General features: G+C 51.7%; 1 protein-coding gene across 11 annotated transcripts in view; it reads right to left on the bottom strand.

Annotated features, from left to right (window-relative positions):
- The window catches only part of kiaa1109 (KIAA1109 ortholog), a 63,962-nt gene that overhangs the window by 4,255 nt on the left and 41,207 nt on the right, over positions 1 to 18,500 (bottom strand). For 2 of the 11 annotated variants that reach the window (XM_035419363.1, XM_035419362.1), the window contains 33 exons: positions 18,442 to 18,492; positions 17,185 to 17,391; positions 16,500 to 16,735; positions 15,877 to 16,121; positions 15,539 to 15,644; positions 15,238 to 15,335; positions 14,860 to 15,045; positions 14,389 to 14,557; positions 14,046 to 14,257; positions 13,346 to 13,411; positions 13,015 to 13,213; positions 12,599 to 12,658; positions 11,944 to 12,170; positions 10,849 to 11,037; positions 10,207 to 10,337; positions 9,875 to 9,998; positions 9,395 to 9,504; positions 9,103 to 9,193; positions 8,048 to 8,110; positions 6,168 to 6,418; positions 5,526 to 5,741; positions 5,247 to 5,427; positions 4,904 to 5,090; positions 4,161 to 4,322; positions 3,917 to 4,056; positions 3,562 to 3,760; positions 2,762 to 2,965; positions 2,411 to 2,587; positions 1,931 to 2,068; positions 1,443 to 1,697; positions 1,129 to 1,282; positions 492 to 649; positions 76 to 268 (listed from right to left, as the gene is read on the bottom strand). In XM_035419363.1, the coding sequence (XP_035275254.1) occupies positions 76 to 268; positions 492 to 649; positions 1,129 to 1,282; positions 1,443 to 1,697; positions 1,931 to 2,068; positions 2,411 to 2,587; positions 2,762 to 2,965; positions 3,562 to 3,760; positions 3,917 to 4,056; positions 4,161 to 4,322; positions 4,904 to 5,090; positions 5,247 to 5,427; positions 5,526 to 5,741; positions 6,168 to 6,418; positions 8,048 to 8,110; positions 9,103 to 9,193; positions 9,395 to 9,504; positions 9,875 to 9,998; positions 10,207 to 10,337; positions 10,849 to 11,037; positions 11,944 to 12,170; positions 12,599 to 12,658; positions 13,015 to 13,213; positions 13,346 to 13,411; positions 14,046 to 14,257; positions 14,389 to 14,557; positions 14,860 to 15,045; positions 15,238 to 15,335; positions 15,539 to 15,644; positions 15,877 to 16,121; positions 16,500 to 16,735; positions 17,185 to 17,391; positions 18,442 to 18,492 (5,385 nt within the window). The remainder of the gene's footprint in view (positions 1 to 75; positions 269 to 491; positions 650 to 1,128; positions 1,283 to 1,442; positions 1,698 to 1,930; positions 2,069 to 2,410; positions 2,588 to 2,761; positions 2,966 to 3,561; positions 3,761 to 3,916; positions 4,057 to 4,160; positions 4,323 to 4,903; positions 5,091 to 5,246; positions 5,428 to 5,525; positions 5,742 to 6,167; positions 6,419 to 8,047; positions 8,111 to 9,102; positions 9,194 to 9,394; positions 9,505 to 9,874; positions 9,999 to 10,206; positions 10,338 to 10,848; positions 11,038 to 11,943; positions 12,171 to 12,598; positions 12,659 to 13,014; positions 13,214 to 13,345; positions 13,412 to 14,045; positions 14,258 to 14,388; positions 14,558 to 14,859; positions 15,046 to 15,237; positions 15,336 to 15,538; positions 15,645 to 15,876; positions 16,122 to 16,499; positions 16,736 to 17,184; positions 17,392 to 18,441; positions 18,493 to 18,500) is intronic. The other 9 variants (XM_035419368.1, XM_035419369.1, XM_035419365.1 and 6 more) reach the window with 9 other exon arrangements.

Genomic DNA, 18,500 nt, shown 5'->3' with positions numbered 1-18,500 from the left:
TAGAGTTCTGAATGGGTGTATGGTATCTCTAGGGTTTTGGACGGGTACAGGATATCTCTTTTGGGGGGTACATACCTTTTCTCGGAGAGGCTGGCGTCCACAGTGCTGCACATGCTGACCTTCCACTCGTCCTGCAGCTGCAGATCGGCGTTGCTGAACACGCCCATCAGGATGCTGGAGCCCATGTAGTCCACCCGCGCCTCCGTCGAGCCCATGGTGATCTGGATCTTGTGGCTGGGCTGCTGGTTGGGGTGCTCCGAGATGTGAGCTGAAACAAACGGATAAGGCTTTGGCGGGAAACAAGCCCATGGCGGGAATCTGAGGAGGGAATCTGGGGCGGGAATCTGGGGCGTTTAAATGGAAAATACTATCTCCATGGCGGGGGTGGGAGAGACTTTAAATGGAACATACCATCACCAGGGCAGGGTGAGAGTGTTTAAACGGGACATACCACCTCAGAGGCAGGAGAAGGGCGTTTAAATGGAACTTACACACCATCTCCAGGGTGTTGACGTCGATGTTGCCCCCCACCACGCCTCCTTTGGAGTCCAGCTTGGACCGGCCCAGCCCCACGGACATGCTGATCTCCCTGTCCCTGTTACTGCCCACAGACAGCCGGCCCTGGCTCTTCAGCCCACTGGTGTTCCACCTGATGGAAGCGCACCCATTTAAATCAATTAAGCGGGCATTCACCACACAACTGACCTAGGGGACCTCACAGCTGGCTTTTAGCATATTAGCCATTTAAATGGGCTGCGATTACTGAAGCAGATCAGGCATACCCAGGTATATACATATACTATATGCAACAGAACAGCGGTTGTAGCCCTGAGAAAAGTGTGACTTCAATGTAACAAAACAGGTGCAGCCTGTGGCGACCATGCTTCAGATTCATTAAGCTGTTCATCTCCATACATGCTGGGGTCAGTCAGAGGAGCAGCTAGAATATCACTAATGTAAAGCAATGTGCTAAGCCACCGTGGTACTAAGGCTAAAAATAAACCTGGTACTGCCTTACTCAATAAGTTACCTTTAAAGAGACAGTTAAAAACTCCAGGTTACCAAGCACCGGAGACCTTAGCTAGCAGGAAGGTTTCCAACGAATAAAGCAGTTGACCGCTGGCTTACGTGTTGTTGCCCATGACGTTACTCATGTTCATCTGGACGTTGAGCTGCTTGAGGTTGATGGCGAACACCACCAGAGTCTCCCACGGCGCCCCTTGCTGACCGCTGGCCTTGCTGTTCTTGTTGAAGGACGGCGTGGACGTCTTGGTGACGGAGTCTAGGACAGACGCAGAAGCGGAAGCCCTGAGCTCAGAGCAGGGTGATGGCTCCTATATGTGAGCGTACGCGCACACACACACACACATATACACACATACACACATACACACACAGAATACACACAGACACACGGGGCGATGTGCGATGCGGTGGCTCACCTCTCCGTGGGACAGAGGAGTCGGACACGCTCCTGCAGCGGGAGGGGGCGGGGGATTTGAGGTGGGACAGCCCCCCCGGGGACATGGTGGCAGCGGCAGAGTGGTCGTTGAAGACATTGGGAGACTGGGGCATGTGCTGGAAGGAGGCCGACTGGCTGGACTGGTCCCACCCCCGCCAGCTGGCCTTCCGGGACGACTCCGGGGACAGGTGCTGGCTCACGTTCTCCGCCGAGTCCGGCGTCGCAGGGCCTGAAGCTGGGCATGATGGGAAGGGACAGGTCATCACATGCAGCCTGGTGTGTGTACACCTGTGTGCGTGTCTGTGTGTGCGTGTGTGTGTGTGTGTATGTGCGCACGCTGTGTGTGCGTATGTGTGTGTGTGTGTGTGTGTGTGTGTGTGTGTGCGCGCACGCTGTGTGTGCGTATGTGTGTGTGTGTGTGTGTGTGCGTGCGCATGCTGTGTGTGCGTATGTGTGCATGCGTCTCACCGGGCAGGTTGATGGTCTGGTCTCCCAGGAAGAGGCGGCGGGCGATGCTCCGGCGGTACCAGGCCCGGGGGAAGGCCAGGATCTCGCTCAGCCTCCGCATGTCGTACTTAAAGGACGCAGAGCCGATGTCACACACAGCTGCGGAGAGAGCACACGGGTCACACACCCAGCATGCACACACACACGCCCACGCATACACACACGCGCACCCAACACACACCCAACACACACGTACCCGTACGCAGAGACACACCGATCCTGCACAACTGGGACTGCAGTTTAGGTATATGCAAAGGTCAAAGGTGAACATGCACAGCTTCCATTGAAAGGCATGCATGCACTTCACATTAAAACAGAACAAAAAACCTGATCAGAGTCTGAGATGAGGCCCACTCAGGGATACTGTGTAATATGCTCATGGCATGCGTATTCTAAGGGTGAGTGATGTACCCTAAGGGTGAGTGAACATGGGCACGTCACCTGAGATGTTGATGAGGGTGGTGTCCATCTTGCCCCCCTTTCCCGGGATGAAGCTCTCGGTGAAGGTGGGCCAGCCGGTGCGGCGCATTCTGGACAGGCTGACCTTCACAAACTCCAGGTTAATGCTGAGGGAGTCCTTCCTGCCAGTCACCGACGGAGGCTCCTCATCCACGGCACCTACCGACCCAATTATCACACATAACTATCACCCACTTACCCATCCATGGCATTATAACACAAAGGCTACCTCGACAGCGTCACTGTGGAATGCCACATGGAAGGTTAATCGGTGATGACCCTACAGCTTCAGAAAGGCCCCCTGTGGCCTGGGTTTGAGGGGCGGGGCCTTACCCAGTGGGCCCGACCCAGCGGGCAGGCCTGTGACCGCGGACTTCTGCTTCCCGGCGCCGTAGGGGTGGAACACGAACAGCGAGAAGTCCGACATGCAGGCCGTGAAGCTGAGGCCCGAAGAGTTGGCGGGCGGCCCGGTGAGATCCGATTGGCTGCTGCTGTGCCTGGACCGCCCCAGAGGGCTGCCCAAACCTGGAGAGGGGCCTGCGAAAGCGGGACAATGGCGTTAAGAACTGATCACCTGCAGCCAATGGCATTAAAATACCTGATCACCTGCAGCTAATGGCGTTAAGAACTGATCACCAGCAGCCAATGGCATTAAGAGACCTGGTCACCTGCAGCCAATGGCATTAAGACAGACCTAATCACCTGTAGCCAATGGCATTATGAGACCTGATCACCTGCAGCCAATGGCATTATGAGACCTGATCACCTGCAGCCAATGGCATTAAGAGACCTGATCACCTACAGCCAATGGCATTATGAGACCTGATCACCTGCAGCCAATGGCATTATGAGACCTGATTGCCTGCAACCAATAGCATTAAGACAGACCTGATCACCTGCAGTCAATGGCGTTAAGAACTGATCACCAGCAGCCAATGGCATTAAGAGACCTGATCACCTGCAGCCAATGGCATGAAGACAGACCTGATCACCTGCAGCCAATGGCATTAAATCCGACTTAAATGTGTAACTCAGGCAGACTACAAATTAGGCTGGGTGAAGCAATCCCATAAAAGGTCTGTTGTAATCTGTGGCATGTTTGTGATTGGGTGGATGAGGGGCAGGGGCGGTACCTTTGCCCGTCGAGGTTTTGAGCACGTTCTGTGCGAGCGGCGATGCCGCGGACGCCTGGTGGAGCCCCTCGGGCGGGTGTGAGGGGGCAAGGGTCTCCAGATCGCCCCGGTTGGAGGAGAACACCAGGTCCAGAGAGGGCAGCTTCAGCATGCACTCCACCCGCGACATGGGCAGGCAACTAAAGCGAATCTGAGATGGCTAGAGAGAGAGAGAGAGAGAGAGAGAGAGAGGATGTGAGACCGGACAGTTCTGGCCAGTTTGGGACAGACTGTAGACTGGGGCATTCTGGGACAGACTGTAGACTGGGGCATTCTGGGGCAGACTGGGGCACTTCGGGGCAGACTGGGCCATTACCTGCACGCGGACGTACACCACCACGTCCACAGGGAAGGAGGAGTAGGCGGAGGTTGAGGAGGACACCAGGGACGTGGTGGACTCCTCCAGCGGGTCCACAGGGTCAAACTGGCCCATGTCCTCATCCTGGGAGTTAAGGGCTGAGCCAATGAGAGAAGAGTTAGGAGAAAACAACACACACACACACACATACAGTTCCTTTTTCATTTGCATACACACACACACACGCACACACAGCACATACTTGTGTAGTTCCTGTCCACGGGGGTGATGGGGATGGTCTCCAGGGCCTTCTCCAGGAAGTCAAGCAGACAGGGGCTGATGACCATCTCCTCCGGGAGCGTCTGAAGGGCCACCCAGGCGTACAGCTTGGCCGTCTTCACCCCGCCGCTCCCCTTCCCTTTGGCTGCATTCAAAGGAGAGGATGCTAACGGTTACGCTAACGGTTAGCCACCAGCACACGCTCTCAATCAAACAGCTGTGCTCAGCAAGGCCAGCCAGTCCCTATGAGCAGCCGGTCCCTATAAACACAGAAAGCCGAGCGTTCTCTACACTAAGCCAGACGCTCCCGTTGCATCAGAACCCACAGGCGGGCCATGGGAGGTGGATCACAAGATAGCAGCTTCAAAAAATAAAAAGTGAAAAAGCAGTGGATTCAAGCAAGCGAAGACATGTTTCGATTCGATTTTTAAACATATTTTAACATTTCAAAACAGAGGAGGGTCAAATAAAACATAGTTAATTTGTTCATCCAGTGGTCTGGGAAATGTGGGAAGCACCGTATGGAGAGAATGGATTTATTTCCTGGTGATGGTCCGGATGACGTAAAACGCAACAATGCATTCACACGTGCATCAGAGCTGGAGCACTGCAGGGCAGTGCCGCGAGAGGGGAGGGCATGCGGCATGCAGCGGAGCACGCAGGCAAGCATGCGGCATGCAGCATGCAGACGGGGCATGCATCCGTTACGGGGGGTGGTCACGGTACCTGAGGGGATAGGTGGGGGAGGGGGAGGAAGCAGGCTGTTAGTCCTGCTTTGGGCCGGGTTGGGAGGACTGGCCGCGGTGTCTTTCATACCATACAGCTTGGACTCTTTGGAGAGCGTCCGTGGCAACGAGGAGCCCCGAGAGGCGTTGGGCGACTCCGTCTTCAGGGTCTTGGAGTTGTAGTGCAGCTGCGTTCGGGAAACGGAAAATTCCACCGGTTAACCGCCGAACTTCGTCGCAATCCCGAAATGCACACACCGAACTTCTGAAAACCAGTACGGCCCAGCCCTGTGCCACAGTAGTGAAATCCTGGGGTGGTTAACGGCCAGAGAAGGCTAACGCACCTTGACGTCCACGCCGGGAATGTAGAAGACGGTGGTCTCCGAGTCGCAGGATTTGGTCTGCAGGGATGATGGGACCTTCTTCCCTGCCAGAAGGTGTGCGCTGGAGGTACACGTCGGCTGAAGCTTCTTCTTCTTTGGAGGAGACTCCTGGTCCAGACTCCTTAAGCTGCGGTCACAGCTCCTGTAAGGTGGGGGACAAATGTTAGGTGTGCCCCATGGGTCACTCTGGAGTACGGGGCTGCTCTTGGATACAGTACAGCCGTATGTAATAGTTCTTACCTTCTCAGCGAGACCTCATCATGCTCCGCCTGTTGGGTTGTGGGATGCAGCACGCACTTGCCGCTGTCGATCTCCACGCGAACGTCCAGCTCGAAGTCGATGTTCCGCTCGGTGGCGGAGCTGACTATGCTTCGGCTAGCTGGCGTGCCGGGCCAGCGCTCGCTGAAGAGCTGGCTAACCGCCGCGAAACCGGACGACTTCTTGCGCGGCGTTTGCCTGGGGAGGGGAGCGACTCGGTCAGCTGTGGCAGCGCATGCAGGCTCAGGAGGTAAATCTGGTTCAGAGAACCATGCTGATAGAAAACAATACACTACCTTATCAAATGCCTCAAGGGGCTGAAGGTATTGGGCAATGACGCACATAATAAATGTGCTAACACGTAAATTAGCGTTTGTAAGTTAGCTTGAAGCTAACTCTGGTGGAACTGTATTTTAACTGTGCATGGTCCCTACTAAGTAATAATAATAATAATAATAATAATAATAATAATAATAATAATAATAATAATAATAATTGGCCATCTGCTAATGTAAATTAACAGATGTAAATTAGCTTGAAACTGCCTCTACTGCTATTGTATTTTAACAGTCCATGGTCCCTGCCAACTATACAAACAAGCAAACCCAAGGAGAGGCTACTCACACGGGCCTCCTGTAGTAACATGGCTGCCTCTCCCTGTCAAACTCCTCCTCCTTCTCAGAGTCGTCGGAGGACGACAGAGAGCTGTCGTCCCGCCGGCTGTCTTCGGGCTGGAAGGGAAGGCTGGGTAAGAAGACGGGGGTGGAGGTGGGGGTGCTGAACACAGAGCATGCGCCATCGCTAACTGACAGGAAATGACGGGGCGGCTGGTCAACGTTGACACACAACAGGTCCATTTCTGTCTCCTCCGGGAACTTTGGCCACACATGGAAGAACGTAAAACAGGAAGTGTTATGGCAGCGACACCACAACATGTCAAATGGCACTCTCTGGCAGATATCAACCCTCTTTATTGGGGGAGGGGGGAGGGGGGGGGGGGTGGTGGTCTGTCCAATTACAGGAGGACTGCAGTAATTGGACAGTCAGTGCGTCACAGTACAAATGTACAGGGATCAACCACTTTAGAGAGTACAGGGGGGACTGCTGCGCATAATCTTTTTGGACAGTTTCATTTAGATGTGAAGATATCTGCCATGAGTCATATTCCGTGACGCCATATCCCACAGTCACCAGCTGCATGCATGTTCCGTGGAGACGACAGAAGTGTTCAGGTGAAGAATGAATGGAAGGAAAAAAAACACAGTGGAGACAAGACGGCGAGGTGTCCACCAGCACCTCTCCATGGAAACGGAGACAGATGGACAGACGCCAGCAGGAACGTGGGACAGAAGGACAGATGTCAGCAGGACGTTAGACAGAAGGACAGATGTCAGTAGCACATGAGACAGAAGGACAGACACCAGCCAGAGACAGGCCCCGTTACCCCCTTGTGACCAACAAGCTACGCAACAGGTCACCATCGCTACTTCCTGACCAATCACTGAGCGCCTCAGTGTGATCTTACCTGCCTTCACCAATCAGAACAGACAAAAATAACTCCCGAAGTAAAAAATGAATACATAAAATACAGTGTTGGAATGAAACATCAAATCTGACAGCTGATCTGGGCAATATATCATTTTAGCAATTTTTGCAGCCCCATTAAAACAAGCAGAAACTGTTCCAAGGTCAAAAAGCAGAGGTTAAAGGTCGCTCCATGCCGCAGGCCCCAGAGAAGCGAGGGGAAGGAAGAGTGAGTGGTTCGGTGAGTAGGGCTGGGGTGCCGTGACGCAGCGGGTCCAGCTGCGGTGTAAAATCCCCCTTTACACCGCAGCCGAGACTGGAACTGGCAGTGCCCGGCCGAGGCAGCCGAACTCCCATCCAAACAGCCTTCGCTGTGCCCGTATTACAGCACAGGCACGCAAATTCTAAATTCCAAGAGAACACGTATGGCACACCGCAGGTATGCTGGTATTCGGGCTGAAGTCGCACGTGCACGTCTTACGCCTTCAACGCACGGCCCGAGAACCAGTTTTATTCTCAGAGCACGTAACGGACTGTACCCCAAACCTATTTAAAGAGATTACTCAGGTGCTCATTTCAAATGCGCTCAGGATGGTGAGGTGTGCTTAACGGACACTCACCATCTTTAAGTACCCACGGGTCTAATCTTTACGCACACACATTACCTCCTGATGCTGAAATTACAGGGTTTAATTACAGAATTTGTTACATACACCCCAGATTCAAAGTGCAAATATCCTGCTATCATATGAAGGAAAAAAAACATGCAACAAATGTCAATAAAAGAAAGAAAAGTGCATAAATAAAAATTAAAAAAAAAACTGATCAGTGAACTTTTGCATGGCAGTGACCTTACAATATTCTCTTAGAATTAGAATTTGCTGTTAAATCAGAATTTCCCATTAGGTTAAGTGTATTAGTAAAAGAGAGAGATTTTTTTTACAGTAGATTTTCATTTGTTGGTTCATTTTTACAAATACCTTGAAACACATTTCTCCTGGACTGTCAGGGAGGTTTGGCATTTCCGCACCCAAACTATCAATCTTTATTGAACAAAAGAATTCACAAAATTAAGCCAAAAATGAAAAGTGTGATGAAGCAATTAGCAAAAGGCATTAGGACACCGCAGTGATTCAAAGCATTACGATACCCAAGTTACCCAATGTAGACCCATCTTTGAGTTATAAAGATTAACCAGAGGAGAATTAGACTTCCTGAACCTTCAGGTGGATTCAAGAAGGCAATTCAAAATACCACATAGATATAAACTATTGCTCTATTAACACTACAACTGTCAAGGTCGTAAAAGTAAATGACCAAATTAGTGAGTGTTTTTCCCGCAAACGTGGAGTCAATGCCCATGGCATTCACACTTATTCAATGATGCATATTCACAGGGATTTATTTCATTCTGTTTTTTTTACAATGTTTACTGGAAGAATCTAAATGAAAAATTGTCTCTTTATGGTGCTAAAATCCTTTACAGTGCTCAAACAATTAGCCTCCAGTCATTGTGAAATTATGCATCATTTTGTGCTGAGAAAAAAAAAAAGGTTTTCAGAAGGAAAAAGTCAGGAGCACACAGATACAATGTGCCCTTAAATGGTGGGAAAGGAAAACTGACGATACTGTGTCTTCAGAGTTTTGTAAACCTCTAGACCATCTGTCTAATACTGATGCTCAAACCATAAAACAAAAGAGCAATGAAATACTAAAAGGGTGGATTAAAACAATACAGTAAATCTACCATGTTTACATCAAAACGCAATTAATCAAATCTACTGCATTTACACCACAAAACAATATAGGAAATCTACTGTTTTTACACCATAAAATTTAACGACTATTCACCATATTCAGTGTATAAACTGAAAATATTTAGCAAAATAGAATTAGCATTTTCAGTCCAATAATACTCTCATGTCACAAACATATGGAGTATAGAGTATTGCGGTATGGAGTTCAAATGAATTATAATTAAACCAGTATCCATACTGTATCCAGCACAGAAACAGAGCAGACTGGCGTACAGTACCGTGTCCTGGATGTTGAAGGTAACTCTGGGTCCTGGGGACGATGCCTCCACTCGGACGTCCGGAAGATCGTCGACATCCCCAATTCTAGAGCTGAGGAACGGACAAAGCATAATATCCCAACACAATTGCCAGCTCAAATCCATCTCCACCATCAACATACACGCACGTACATATGATATACTCAACTGTGCCTTTCTCTCATACACACACACATACACACACACACACACACACACACACACACACACACACACACACCCCACTGGCCATGCTTCTCTGGAGTGCCCTTACCTGGCCCGCTCCAGCCTCTTGGGGGGAGCTCTTCCGGCAGCAGATATGCTCTTGGACCGGCTGTAACTGGGTTTGTACCCCAGGCCCCATTTGTCTTTTAAGGAGGCGGCCTGTTAGAGGAACATTTGGAAAACTTCCATTAAAAAAATAAAAAAATATCAGCTTAAATCATAGTAATCGCTTCAATATACTTTATTAAATATACTGCTCCTCAGGACCCAATCACCACTCAACTGTCAGCCTATACGTGACGTCCAATCACCACTCAATCTCTGAGCCCACGTGTGACAGAACGGTGGGTGATTGTGAGCAGGGACAGAGTTAGACAGGTACGCAGGTGTGCAGGTACGCAGGTGTGCAGGTGCGCAGGTACGCAGGTAGGCAGGTACGCAGGTGTGCAGGTGTGCAGGTGTGCAGGTGTGCAGGTACGCAGGTGTGCAGGTGCGTGTTCAGTGACCCCTCGCGCGTTTCATCGCTCACCCGCATGCTGGACCTCCGGAGCTTCTTCCTCACGTCTCTCCTGATGTCGTTGACGGCGACGGACTCCAGCTGCTGGTACCGCTGGATCTCCTGGTTTATGGTGCCTTCGCTCGCCCCCAGTTTCCTGAAGGAAGGAAAAGGTGCGTGTGAGTGTGTGTGTATACAGTATATGTGTGTGTGTGTGTGTGTGCCCATGTTTGTGTGCGCGCACGTGTATATGTGTGTTTGCATGCATTTGAGTGTATGTGTACGTGCATGTGTGTGCGTGTGTGTCTGTGTGCTTGTATCTACGATCCGCAGCACTGAAACCCTTCGGTCCAGCTGCCGCTTACTTGAGGTCGTCGATGACTTTGGCCTGCTCGTTCAGCTCGCGGATGTCCACCAGGCGCTTGGAGAACTTGCGCCCCCGCGAATCCACGGTCTGGGTCCCCGACAAGATCTGCCGTCGGTGGTCTATGGGCTCCTGTGCGGGGACCCGGGGGAATCCGGTTAAATCCAAACTGACCCCCCGGCACATTCCCACCCCTGAACGGCTGCCCCACATGCAAATCGACCCCACCGTCACCACCAGGAAAGAGAGCACTGCCACACCAACGAGATGAACCACATCTCATTCAAAGGTGGGTCTCACTTTGAGACCTCGTTGCTGTACAAATTAAATGACATTTTTACAGAATTAAATGAAATTTTTCAGGGCTCAATTCCACTTTAATTCCACCTCCATATCATGTCCCTCCACAAATCAAATGTCAACTCCCCCATAACACACCGGTCACCCTGTGAGTGGGGGTGGGGGGTGGGGGGGTGGGGTGGGGATGGCTCTGGGGTTTCACTCGGCAGTTGGAGCTGTGACCACCCCCCAACCCCACCCCCCCTTTCAGGAAGTTAGAGCAGGGAGGTGGTAGGAAAGGACAGACAGGCAGTGATTGGTGACTCTGGGGCGGAGAAGACAGAGGGTCATTTGGGCTACATACACAGCCCCAGGAGAGGGGCCTGGAGCCCCGCATCAACCCCGCCTTAGACAGGGTCCCGTCCGGCACGGCAAACACGTTCAGATACTCGGCTGGGACGGGCGACCGTGGAGGCTTTGGGCTAAGGCCCAGCAGGTGGTTAACCAGACGCCTCTTAAACGTGATTCTAGGGCTGCAGTCTCCTTCTACAGGCTGTAAACAATGAGGCTAGCATGAGGCTACGCACAGCACTTACACACTAGGCTACACACAGCACTTACACACGAGACTACACACAGCACTTACACACTAGGCTAGGCACAGCACTCACACACGAGACTACGCACAGCACTTACACATGAGACTACACACAGCACATACACACTAGGCTAGGCACAGCACTTACACACTAGGCTACACACAGCACTTACACACAAGACTACACACAGCACTTACACACTAGGCTACACACAGCACTTATACATGAGACTACACACAGCACTTACACATGAGACTACACACAGCACTTACACATGAGACTACACACAGCACTTACACACCAGGCTACACACAGCACTTACACACCAGGCTACACACAGCACTTACACACTAGGCTAGGCACAGCACTCACACACGAGACTACGCACAGCACTTACACATGAGACTACACACAGCACATACACACTAGGCTAGGCACAGCACTTACACACTAGGCTACACACAGCACTTACACACAAGACTACACACAGCACTTACACACTAGGCTACACACAGCACTTATACATGAGACTACACACAGCACTTACACATGAGACTACACACAGCACTTACACATGAGACTACACACAGCACTTACACACCAGGCTACACACAGCACTTACACACCAGGCTACACACAGCACTCACACACCAGGCTACACACAGCACTTACACACAGCACTTTAAACACACAGCAGGACGGAGCTACACACAGCCCTTTAAACACACATCCCAAAACTCTGATTCCCTTGTCACAAGACAAATATGGCTGATCATAACTAAAGAGGCACACTAACTGTAAGATCCTGCAAGGTGAGAACAACGGAATTAACCCCGTGAATGCCGCGTCGGTGCACTCACCACGTGGACGATGGGGGACATGGTGTCGGTCTCGTCCTCGTCGGACAGGTCGGCCATGTTGACCGAGTTGAGGTCGGCGATGTCGTCCACGTCCTCCTCCCCCGTCAGCGAGGTCAGCGTGTTCCCCAGGGCGTTCAGCCGCTTGCCGATGTTGGGATCCATGTGCACGTCGATACCGCACATCTTCCACAGGACGTTCAGAGTCCAGGTCCCCGCACTGCTGCTCTCTGTGACACGCACACACACATATGCACACACACACACACACAGAAAATTCACACAACTGAGGCATCCTTCTCACGCACTGATGCCACCTAATGGCCAAATGGTGCAGTGCTCTTAGAGAGTTTTACAGTAAAAGTGTCTTTGTGAGATCATTCACCTGCAGAAGACTGGCTCATATCAGACTGAGATCACTCACCTGCAGAAGACTGGCTCATATCAGACTGAGATCACTCACCTGCAGAAGACTGGCTCATATCAGACTGAGATCACTCACCTGCAGAAGACTGGCTCATATCAGACTGAGATCACTCACCTGCAGAAGACTGGCTCATATCAGACTGAGATCACTCACCTGCAGAAGACTGGCTCATATCAGACTGAGATCACTCACCTGCAGAAGACTGGCTCATATCAGACTGAGATCACTCACCTGCAGAAGACTGGCCCGTGGTTCGGGAGCACACTTCATAGGTTCCGTCTGGGACAACACCTTCAAAACAAAAGACAAATTCACACCACTGCAGGTAAAAACAATACTGCCAAACTAACAGCCACAGTAAAAGTGACTCTCCTGTCACAGTCCCATCCTGCAGGGCTAAGTAGATATCAGTACCCTCGTTATTATAAAAACAATGCCAAAAGTAATAACAATACTGCTAATATTAGCCCTACAATTTCTCCATGGGCATTTTAATTAATGTCAAGGACAGAACGGCAACAATGCACACAACGCAATGAGATAGCGGCAGAAACGTTCGCGCTTCGGTTCACGACTTCAAAAGGTGTTTTAAGCCGGCGTTCGGTCGCGTGGCGGTTCACGCAAAGGGGTGAGCGCGGCGGCCTTACAGGCGTTCATGACCAGCTCGCCGCGCACTTCGGGCTTCCAGTCGTCCCAGGTCCTCTCGAAGCCCTCGGCGAAGCGCAGGCAGAAGTTCTTGAAGTGGCCCTTGCTGACCAGGGACTCGGACGAGCAGGCGGTGATCAGCGTGCTCTCGATCGTCAGCACCAGGGCGGAGCCCGTGTCGAAGTCGAGGCTGTGATTGGCCTGGGAAAAGGGGGGTGGGGGCGGGGGATAGGGGTCCAATAGACAACAAACCAGAGTTAACGTTTGAGGCCACCACTACAGTTAGGTAAAATTATAAAGTGTAGGAGTGGATAAGAGTAGATTGCAGGTTACTTTTCTTGCACATTTTGCTTCACAGCTGGGTATACTGTTGCGTTCCATAACTGGAAAATGTCCTTTCTATGGAAATAAGGGATAAAACTGTAATTCCTTTTTAAGCGCAATTTTCAAATGTATTTATCAGTACTATAAGAAACACCAATCTCTGCGCAGTACCCGAGGCAATACAAATTTAATTGGAATTTAATTATCCGATTCAACATTGAATTTTGGGAGATACCAGGGTCTCGGTACTGGGATTAAAAATGTGAATTATTTCCAATTAAATTTTACTTCAGTTCAAACCCCCACAACACCGCACACCCAAGCAACAATACAGACTTCTTTCCACTTCCGTCTGGCTGCGGTTTGCTTGCAACAGCAACAAAATAACAACAATACCAACTTCATTCATTCAGACTGGCTAAAATCCTTACAGGCATTTAGATTCAGGTCACGTGCTTAAACGTGCTGACTACTGGCTAAGCACAAAGGACAAACGCTAAGAGCTGCAGTTAGCATTAGCGTTAGTGTTCCAACTCAGGCCAAAACTAATAGCTGCAAGCCGTTAGCATTAGCGTTAGTGTTCCAACTCTGGCCAAGGCTAATAGCTGCTAGCTGTTAGCATTAGCGTAAACTCTGGAGCAAGACTCTGGCCAAGGCTAATAGCTGCTAGCTGTTAGCATTAGCACGAACTCCGGCGAGGCTGCCCTACCTGAGAGGTGCTGGTGATGGGCAGGCAGATGCCCAGGTCGTTGACGGTGAGCTGCAGGAAGAGGGTGCTGAAGGCCTGGGCTGAGGTCTGCTGGATCCCAGGCAGTTTGTCCACCACCTCCTTGGTGGCCATGTGGATGTCCTTGTTCAAGGCCAGACGCTGCTCGTTCCAGTTGTCGTACGCAGCCTTGTAGTTGAGCCAGAAGAGCACCGCTGCAATGAGGGCCAAAATAGCGCATCAACCACACGCGTTCGAGGTCAGGAGGGGCGTTACCCCTGCCTGCTGTCCATACACATTAGTAGAACCTAAGAATAAACAGGAAAGGTGCTCCTGGGCAGGATACCTCTGTCAAAGGCCACGGGCTGGGCAAAGACAATCGGGCGGTTGAGGGTGATGAGCACGGCCTCCTTGTCCGAGGAGCCGCTGATCTCCTCCTGCAGGGCGTTGCGCAGGCCAATGCGCGTGCGGAAGTACGCCACCTGGTGGAAGTCCGAGCCTGCCTCCTCATACACCTGGAGAGCCACGGGGTACACCGTCAGGTTCCCTGGCCAAATCGCAGGCTCTCGAACCCATACCCAAGTCTAACTGCCTTCAGATCAGCGGCCAGCACCCAGGCACAAAATGGCGGCTTTGCTTCAGCCAGGTTATGCTACACATGCAATAACGCCACACAACACAATGCAATAACCAAGCAATCCATTCATTCTTTATCACTGCAGCGACTCCAGAAAACCATTGAACCAGACAGAGAAATGCGCTGTGTGCAGATGTGGGAAATTCACACACCTGTGAGGTGAGCGCTGTGCTAGCTCACCTGGTGCTTGACGATCTGACCCAGCGCCAGGTGCAAGTCCACCTGACACTTCCCGAACAGCTTGAGGTAGCTGCTGCTGCCGGGCTGGGCCTTGCACTGGATCCGATTGGACAGCTCCAGCTCGATCAGGCCCGTCTCAAAGCGCACGGCCCGCATGGACGGGGTGGTGGCGGTCATCTGGATACCCTGCACACCCAAAGAGAGGTGTGAACTTCCCACTTCACTTTCCCCTGGGAACCTCGGCTGTGGCTCTCCAGAACACACGATAGACAGGACATGCAGGTTGTGTACCTTAAACTGAGTTGCAGTGAGTCCTACCTAAAACACAAGTTTCAGTGAATCCTAGCAACCTCAAAGGTGAGGTTGAGTAAGTTCTACCTTAAAGGTGAGGTTGAGTGAGTATAGGAGGATCTTGGGCTTGTCCCCGTCTGTGGAAATGTCATGCTCGTTCCACAGTGGGATGGGCTGCTCTCCTCCTGCATACACACACACACATACCGTTTGGATCCAATCCAACATCAGTCCTTAACTCTGACTCACTATTAAATGCAAGTATCCATTTATTTTTCCCCAGGCTGAAAGAGTAAACAAAAGTTGACGGAAACCTGAATGGCAACATGGATCCAAGGTTTTAAACATCGGAGAACAAGCAGAAACTGGTAAAGGGTGGTGCTCCAACCTGAGACTTTCTGGATGACCTCGTTGACCTCCTTCATGAAGACCTTCTGCAGGAACACCAGGTGGTTCAGGAGGTCGGTGGTTAGGTTGTGCTCAAACGAGCCGATCTGCAAGGAGAGGAGGGCGGCATAAATCCTCGCAGGTCCACGACCCAAACAGCAGCAAGAGCTGAGTTTTGAGACTCCCGTGAGTCACCGTGTTCTGTCTATCAGCAACCTGTACAAACTAAAAATTAAATAAACCAGCCATTTTGAGGCTGAATTAAATTTTTCCCTATTGGCCATCTACAAATAGCCCAGGCTGTGGAGACAAATCCCTAGGAGGCCCCTGAATCATCACCTCGGCAACACAGCGCAGGTAGTTGCCCTGGAGATAGTTGCCCGGCTTGGTGGGGAAGTCGTCGGGGCCCCATCCCTGGTCGGAGTGGCTGTCGTGGTCCTCCATGATGTACTCGCCAGACATGGTGACGGGCGGGAGGGTGAGGCTGGCGGAGGGCTGCATGGTGGACGTGTCCACCGGCGACACCTTGGACTGGAAGCGCAGCTTGTGATTGGGCAGTTCAAACGTGAAACTCGTCTGGGCACCTTCGCAAACGAGGAGAAGATGCAGAGATGAGTCCCCACTCACCTGAGTAGTCACTGGAGCTACCATGTCTCAGCAGTCACTCACAGATCTGAACCAATCACACTGTTTTACTCTGAACCAATCAAAAAAACCTTGTCCGAAGTCAGTGACTGGCAGCACAACACAGACTATACTACTGTATATAAGGTTCATGAGCTCTTACTCTCCCAACCATCAGAACATGTGCAGAGTCAAATTCATTGCTTTGATGGGAGCAAAGTAACAGTGATGCAGACACCATTTCGGGTGCGAACAAGCAAAGTTAACAAAATGGAGGACAGGAACAGAAGTCTATAAAAGAAGAGTGCACCGCGTCTCGATTGGCCGGAAGAGCTCACCAGTCATGCCGTGGCTCCTCATCCGGCCCATCTTGTACTCGGCCTTGAGGGAGGGCAACAGCGCCGCCCCGATGGTGATGCCGTCCATCATGGCGCTGAACTTGAGCACGATGGGCTTCTTCTCCAGCCCCTCGGGCAGCTGGGGGAACTCGGCCTCCACCGGGGTCTGGTTGACGCTGGAGGAGGTCTTGTCTGAGGCCTGGGGCGTGGCCGTGTCCTCCCTGCTGGGCGGGGGCCTGACAGACGGACAGACAGACAGAAAGACAGACAGACAGAACCAAAGAGGACCTCATTAGTCAGTCCCACAGCCTGAGATGGTCCCTACGTATCCAGTGTGTTACTTCGTTCTTTACAGACACACTTAAGCCGCTTCCCTTTACATGGCCAGTTAAAATAAGAGCAAACGTTTACCGAAGCTAGCCCATCACAGAAAATGTAAAAGACTAACATTTACAGTCAACAAACTAAAACTACAAGAGCTGCACATCTGCTTTGCATGGGAGTGACTATGACGCATTCATACGAACATTAACTGAGGGGCCAACGTCACTCTGGTTTGCAAAAGAAATACCCTAATAAGGGGCTGTCCTGTCCCGACTCCTCCACCTGCCCCCAGAAGCCCATCCCCCCTACCCCCCCTACCCCCCCACCCCCTCACCCCCCCACCCCCCCTCCCGAGACTCACGCGGCAGAGGGCTGGCGGATGAGGTCGGAGATCTGCTTGGAGAGCTGATGGGAGCTGCGGACCATCATGCTGTGCAGCGTGGCGGGATGCTGGGGGATGTTGATGATGATGGCGCCCACCTTGAACACGGCGGCGTTGTTGGTCTTCAGCCCGCGCTGGGCGCTGTACAGCGCCTGGGACTTGGCGATGTTGCACTTTACTACCGTTCTGAAACGGACAAAGCGCCGTCAGCGACCCCCGCGCGCCGCTCCTGGGAGCTACTCCGCTACACAACGCAGGCAGGCAGTCAACGCTCCAGTGCCAATTCTTCTGCTGTGAACAGCCAAAATTGGCATTGCGCATTCTAACAAGTGCGGTTAAGTATTTTATTAGGATATTCAGCAAGCATTAACCACACAGGGGAGTCTACACATTCACCTTCAGGCAAACGCTTCAGCGGTACATGTGGGAACACAGTCACTGATACAAACAAGCAGAGGGAAAGAGGTAACACAAAGACTACAGCACACGTCTCATAGTCATACCATAACACTCAAATACAGCGCGTGTCATAGGATACCACTCACATACAGCGCGTCTCATAGGATAACACTCAAATACAGCGCGTCTCATAGGATACCACTCAAATACAGCACATCTCATAGGACACCACTCACATAAAGCACGTCTCATAGGATACCACTCAAACACAGCACGTCTCATAGGACATCGGAGTACTGATGCGGCTGGCTCTCAGCGTACCCAACAGTAACTCTCCCCAATCAAACAGCATCCTGCCCAACAGTCACTCCCCCCAATCAAACAGCATCCTGCCCAACAGTCACTCCCCCCAATCAAACAGCATCCTGCCCAACAGTCACTTCCTGCGCCAGAGCACCAGAACGTGTGCATCGAACGAACGACGAGGTACCAAACTGCGGCCGTGTCCGCTCTCCGCCAGAGAGTACACCCCCCCCCCCCACGCGCAAAAACCCCGGCCTCCATTATGCTGCACCCCTCACCCAGGCAACCGCTGCTAATGGCAACCAATGCAGTCACTCAAGTCAACAAGGCACAGTGCAGGAGCACAAGTGGGCGGGGCACAGGTGACATCACACAGGTCAGGCGAGGGGAGAGGGTACACTGGGCACAAAAGCTGGCACTGCCAACTCAAACACAGAAAGCAAGCGGTACACCCAGACCACTGCGGCACGGCTAGCGGGGGGGGGGGTCGGGGGTCAGGGGTCAGGCTCTGTCATGCAGGGGAAGTACACATACAGAAACTCTTGTTTGGCTGTGCTGGTAGGAGATGTGGGGAAATCCTCCAGTCTATGCGC

Source organism: Anguilla anguilla, chromosome 5, assembly GCF_013347855.1.
Source record: "Anguilla anguilla isolate fAngAng1 chromosome 5, fAngAng1.pri, whole genome shotgun sequence".
Taxonomy (NCBI): domain Eukaryota; kingdom Metazoa; phylum Chordata; class Actinopteri; order Anguilliformes; family Anguillidae; genus Anguilla; species Anguilla anguilla.
Note: the sequence above shows the minus strand (reverse complement) of the source record. Positions and strands in the feature narration are given on the sequence as shown.